Here is a 6,704-nt window from a genome sequence, read left to right on the forward strand (position 1 = left end):
CGTGAAATTAGTCCCCAGTTCTAATTTTTCCCTTATTTTATTGTTTTTATGTATTATTTGGAATTACTTGAGATTTCTACCATGACTATGTGTGGCTAAACTCGTTTATTCTAAGGTTATCATTTTATATGAATGTTGATATTCGAATATTGATATTACAATTTAATTTATCATATTATATTGTTTATTCATATCTTGAGCCTAATTATTTTACCACCTAGCTAACAATGAAATACTATATATGAATCTTGAGTTGAACTTGAAAAAGGTAATTCTTGATTGTAAAAGGATTGAATAGAGCGCGATCTTAAACCTAGTCATTGGGGAATTAATTTACGAATACTGATAGAAATATACCTATTTGCCGTGCTTAGCCTATCGTGCAAGAGGTTATCAATGCGTTCTTTTTATCTCTAATCTCATAGAAATATTAGGTTTAGAATAAATTGAATAGACGAGTATAAGTTGTCAAATTTTTACAAGTATTATTGTCGTTGTAGGATAATTGTCACATCCCAACCTTGGGAGGTGTGACCGGCAACCGATGCCCGGAGGCCTGCGCGAACCGAAACATGCCCATACATCTTTTTATTCATACAATTTGGGCCATTGAGGCCTCCAAGTAATAATCACCAGAATTAAAAAGTGTACAATTGATTAGTAAAAGAAACACTGCATTTTATACATGATCACCAACATAATCATATCCAACCTTTGCATATAACCGAACACTAACCCTAGTATGCAAGCCTCTAAGAGTACCAAAAGAAATATACGTTTGCACAAGTTGCTTGGGACAGGGCCCCACCATACACAAAATTATTAAGACACATGCTTTAGTACATATAGACCTTTGAAAAGCTACTCCAAAGAAGTAGAGAGCAACAACCAATAACTAAATTGCGCACCTACCGGAGAGGGGCATCGCCAGGCCAATCTGTACCTGTGGGCATGAACACAACACCCAAAAGAAAGAGGCGTCAGTACGAAAAATACACTGAGTATGTAAGGCTAAGGAAGCATGTAAATCAGAGATATAATATATATTAGAGATATGATTGCATGATTTCAACTTGGGTACCGAATACAAGCCACCAAGGGCATAAACTATAGAAGCCATAACTTATAAAGATGCAACTTTACGAATGGTTAGCCACTTACTGAATCTATGCATTAAATACAATATAGAATTACTTAGCCTTTTGTTGGGGCATCTTACTTTATATTGTACTCTGGCCTCGTAGAGGACTCGGTAAGATTTATTTCCTATATCACATCATACCCGACGTCATAGAGGTATCGGTCATATCCCACCACATGAGGGCTCGATAGTGTCTTATATCACATCGTTCCGTACCTGACATTCTTAGAGAGCTCGGTCGTACCCGACCACACAATGGCTCAGTCGTACCCGGCTACATAAGGGCTCGGTAGTATATCACATTATATCTATCGTACCCAACTGATCAGTGGTTGTACAATAGGTATTGTACCCGATCGTTTCTAGCACGTCTCAGTAAAGTAAATAGATACATATAAATATAAGTGCAATGCGATGCCAATTTCAAGAGATATTATTTTAAACTCAGAATGAATCAAGCACTATGACCTCAAAATACCAGCTGGAATATTTTAGACTTTACAAGGAATGCCACCAATAGAAATGTACAGGGATAGAACAACATCATTGAGAGGGGTTTAGAACTACCAGACCTTATAGTGCAGGAATCATTTAGAAGGAAGGAGAGACTTACCCTAACTTATGCCAAGAAAAAAAGGTTGCCCTACATACTTTATTGAAGAACTAGCTACACCTCTAGGATGGTTAACCTCGCCTTCAACGAATTTCCAAAGTCGATGCAACAAGATAATAACTATTACAAAGATAATTCCAAGCTTCTTCACTCTAGATCTTGCTAGATTCAGATTCATCTTCGACTTTGCCGTAATTTGCTTGGAGACACTAAAGGGGCGTAGAGAGTATTTTGGGAGAATAAGTGTTGGTGATACTTCTAGAATGAGAGAGAATGAGTCTCCCTACCCCTTTTATACCGTTACCAAGCATAGGAAGTTCTGCCGCTCCACATGCAAAGTGGGTTGCCCCTCCCCGGGTGTAGCACCCGGTGACAACTGGCGGAATCTTAATAAAATGTGTAGCTATCTCCTGCCCTCAACGCGTCGCCGACTGATTGGTCGTGCTAAAAGCCACACTTACCAAGCTTTTATTTAGGCGTGGGGTGTAACACTAATAGCCCAGATTAATTAATAAGTTGAGTTGATTGAAGAATTCAATAGGATTATTATCCAATTACGACCCTAGAATATTAGTTCTAATTGAATTAAAATCTTCGTGCTAAGTATGTTAGTTAATTAGTTCTTATTTTTAATCACAACTCAAGTAGTAGAATTAATAAAAAAATATCACCTTAAAATTGTTCTTAACACGATAAATAAGAATTTGCTTGATTTAGTTGATAATTGATCATAAGTTTTCGTGGGAATGATACTCTACTCACTCTTTATTACTTGATTGACTGCGTATACTTGCGTGTGCGATTTAAGACAACAAGATTTTAGTGTTTATAAAAATTTCTTCCTTTTTTTAAGCAACCACTAAGTTACGAAAGAGTATTACAACTAAGTTAAAATGACAAAGAAAATTACCCAAACAATCTCCCTACCCCACATTTAAAATTGTGTATCGCCCTAATGCACACCATAAATATTAAGATGGTAAAAGAGACTCCTTGAGAAGCCAAAGGTCGAAACAATAGTAACTCATCGGGTACTCAGACTTCTCCCGGACATTAGTCTTGTGTGTGGACACTAGGGGTGGGCATATTTCGGTATGAACCGAAGAAATCGACCGACCGAAAATATTTTTATTTCGGTTTCAGTTTTTTCGGTCGGTTTCAGTTTTAAATTTTAAAATTTGAATTTTTCGATTCGGTTTTCGGTTATTAATTTATTTGGTTCGGTTAACTGAAAAAACGAATTATTAGCATGTAGATTCTTTAAGTTATACATAGGCTAAGCCCATAGGTAATAATATAGGCCCAATTTTGAAGTCCATCAAAGACCCAATCCAAACTTACCATTTTATTCTAACTTGCCGAAATTTTGAAATAAAACCAACAAATTCGTCAGTCCAATTATTATATATAGAGAGCCCAATATGATAATGTTCAAACCGAAAACCGAATAGAAATAAACCGAATCGAAATTAAAAAACCGAACTGAACCGAACTTATTTCAGTTCGATTTCGATTACTACTTTTACAAAACCAAAAATCAAATAATCGAACCGAATTTTTTCAAAACGAACCGAATCGACCGAACGCCCGCCCCGGTGGACACCCCACAATTATTTCCGGTCTTTTGCAACTAAATTTAGAAATTGAAAAAACATATACATATTTGGACCATTAAGAGGGTCACGTAAAAAAGTAGAATGAACGTGCCTAAAATCTTTGAATAGGTGTCCCTCTCCTCCTTGTAGCGGTGCTCCACTCCGCTCCTCTTTCTGCATTTCTTCCCAAACCCATCATATCTCCTCCTCTGTACACACACAGACACACACTGAGAGACCTAGAATAGACAGTAATGGGCGCATACAGAGCGGACGACGATTACGATTATTTATTCAAGGTTGTATTGATCGGCGATTCCGGCGTCGGTAAATCCAACCTCCTCTCCAGATTCACTCGCAACGAGTTCAGTCTCGAGTCAAAGTCAACGATCGGCGTTGAATTCGCCACTCGTAGCATTCGTGTAGACGATAAAGTGGTCAAGGCTCAGATTTGGGATACCGCCGGTCAAGAACGGTATCTCCATTTTTCATTTACTCAATTTCCTTTTTTACTGTATTCATTGAACTGTAAATATTTGAGATCTGAAATTCTGATACAAATTGCTTTGCTCAATTGACGTTATATAACTTGTTAGGGTTCCGTTTTTGTGGCAAAATCAGATCTGATACGAACATTACTAAACGATAGATGGTGTTTGTATCAGAAAATGTTGACATTTTTTATTTCAAATTTATCATTAGAGAAAGCTCAGGTTTTGCAACAAAAAAAAAATCTAATTGCCTTTGGTTGAAAAGAAAAAATGTCAATTTTTGCTGAAACAAATGCCACCTAAATACCCGTACCTATGTTGGTGGGAGCTAACAGGTACTCGGAATAGTTGAGTGTGTGCAAGCTGGCCCGAACACCACCGTCGAAAAAATTGCCACCTGAATACTTTACCTAGTTGTATTTTTTTCCGGTTCTTCTGGTTATATAATTGTTGTTATTATTCTTGAACTACACATTGTGATATTTTTATCTTTCAATTTCACTTCTTCATCAAAGGTTTTTGCTTTCATAAAGCCCAAATTGTTTTTTCACTCTTTGCTTTTGATAACATATTGAACTGTATGAGATTGTGAGAGTAAGAAGCACAGAACTGTTCTGTGTGAATAAATTTTGGAGATTTCTTGTCTCACAGTGGTGGAAACTGGAACCAGGAATTTAAACAAGAGGGATTCAAAAATTGTCATACTTGGGATTTGAACCTATGACCTAAAGTCATATTTTGAACCCCTTTTACCACTTTCTAGAACTTTTCCTTATGTCAAGGGGATTCAATCGCTTATATATAACCAAAATAACTAGTTTTAGCCCTATTATAATTGTTCAGCGAAGGAGGCTCAATTGAACCCCCTTCCTTCAAACTAGCTCCGCCCCTGAAATCTCAGTCTCATAGGTAAAACCACTGCCTTTTTTTCTTCTAGCACCAACAGTCTTTTCGTAATTCGAGGGCAAGAGAATTGGACAGATTGCTCTCAGAAAGCCAATGACTTTTTTTCCTTATATTTCTCGTCCAGAACAAGCTAGCCTCCAATTGTTACTGAGACCACTTCACAAGTGAGCTGCATGCCCAGGCTAGAAAAGGAGTTCAAGCTCTTTTCTGGCTCTCCTTGAATCTCCCTTTTATTGTATTCCACCGCCTAATCATAGAGTTTAATGTATTTCATGTGGTTTTCCTCAAACAAAAGAGCCAGGTGATCAGCTAGGATGGCAAGGCTACAACAGTGACCTTTTGAGTTTATAGATTTCTGCCCACCCTACCCCAAGGGGATCAGTCTTCAAAGTTAAATTAGTCTTCACTTTTTTTGAATCATAGATCTAAGATGAAATGTTCTTTCTTGATTTTGTTTCATTAGGCTAACATTGATCTCTGAAATGATTTCAGCTGTTATTTTTTCGTTCGTTTTGAAGTCTGAAATGAGATGTGGTCATGTTCTTGTTATAAATAAGTTTGATGTACTAGGGGCCTCTTTTCATTCCTTATTTTCTCCTATCTATTGTTGTAGTAGGTTTCCAGCCTTGACTGACCCATGTTTCTATAGCTTTTACAGTCTAAGGTCCTATAAATATTTTATGTTCATCTTGTTTTTCCTGGTACAATTACTATGTTATTTTCTATCGTACTTTCCAATATGGAAATGTTTTGATTCGATGTTTTTTATCATAATAATTTCTCAATTTGTGCTCTTTGTTTAAGATATCGCGCAATCACAAGTGCCTACTATCGAGGAGCTGTCGGTGCATTGCTTGTCTATGATGTCACTCGTCATGTAACCTTTGAGAATGTAGAGAGATGGTTAAAAGAGCTCCGAGACCACACCGACTCTAGCATTGTCATAATGCTGGTGGGTAATAAGGCAGATTTGCGTCATCTGCGGGCTGTTTCAACTGAGGATGCCAAGACGTTTGCTGAGAAGGAAAGTACGTTTTTCATGGAAACATCTGCGTTGGAGTCCATGAACGTGGACAATGCCTTCACAGAAGTGCTCACTCAAATACACCGCGTTGTTAGCAGGAAAGCTCTTGAAGTAGGAGATGACCCTGCAGCATTACCGAAGGGGCAAACTATTAATGTTGGAGGGAAGGATGATGTTTCTGAAGTAAAGAAAGCCGGGTGCTGTTCTTCTTAGAACAAAGAGTAATACGAATGGTTGAAGAGGTTCTCTTTGTTTTGAGCACAAAAATTGACATGGCAGTTGTACTTCTCCCTCTATATACTAGGAAGTAACCACATGGATTGCTTATCAATGGGAGCTTTATTAACTGGACCCACTAGGCATTACTGAATTGAGTGCAGCCCCAAGATTGATTATCCAAGTGACTTCATAGCATTCTTTATCCTTGTTTCTATATTTTGCTTCCCTTGGTCAATGATTATAGTATTAGCTTCTTGTGGACCTCTAAGATAGGGTATATTTGTTTGGAAAAGATTTGAACTGATACGTGTATGAACACATTTTATCCTGCCTTGTACTTGATTGTTTGATTAGTCATGGACTGACGAATATTTTCAATTTCTCATGTTACAGAAGATATTAGTGCTCTCTCTCTCTCTCTGTTTGTGCCAATTTTGTACACGTTATTTTGATTAGTTGTTGACTGATTGTCTTATTACTGCCCTTCTTTTGGAACAATATTTTGGTTTAGATTCAGTAATATTTACTGTGATGTGAGGAGTATGCCGAGGACGCTTTTTCAGTCTTATACTTTTGGTAGATCTTAAAAGTTTGCCTTCGATGTTGTTGGGAAAAATAATGATTCCGTCCAGGAATAATATCCACGATAAATAATAATAACACAAGAGAGTAATAATGACACCAACTTTTTTAATGGGTAAAATACAATACCCGA

General features: G+C 37.2%; 1 protein-coding gene across 1 annotated transcript; it reads left to right on the forward strand.

Annotated features, from left to right (window-relative positions):
• The first annotated feature begins 3,413 nt into the window (after window positions 1-3,413).
• LOC104121427 (ras-related protein RABA1f-like) lies at window positions 3,414-6,367 on the forward strand. The gene is made up of 2 exons (XM_009633423.4): window positions 3,414-3,824; window positions 5,551-6,367. Exons 1-2 carry the CDS (start codon window positions 3,604-3,606, stop codon window positions 5,981-5,983), a joined length of 654 nt encoding a protein of 217 aa, XP_009631718.1. The 5' UTR covers window positions 3,414-3,603; the 3' UTR covers window positions 5,984-6,367.
• Window positions 6,368-6,704: the final 337 nt, after the last annotated feature.

This window comes from Nicotiana tomentosiformis, chromosome 6 (assembly GCF_000390325.3).
Source record: "Nicotiana tomentosiformis chromosome 6, ASM39032v3, whole genome shotgun sequence".
In the NCBI taxonomy this organism is placed as follows: domain Eukaryota; kingdom Viridiplantae; phylum Streptophyta; class Magnoliopsida; order Solanales; family Solanaceae; genus Nicotiana; species Nicotiana tomentosiformis.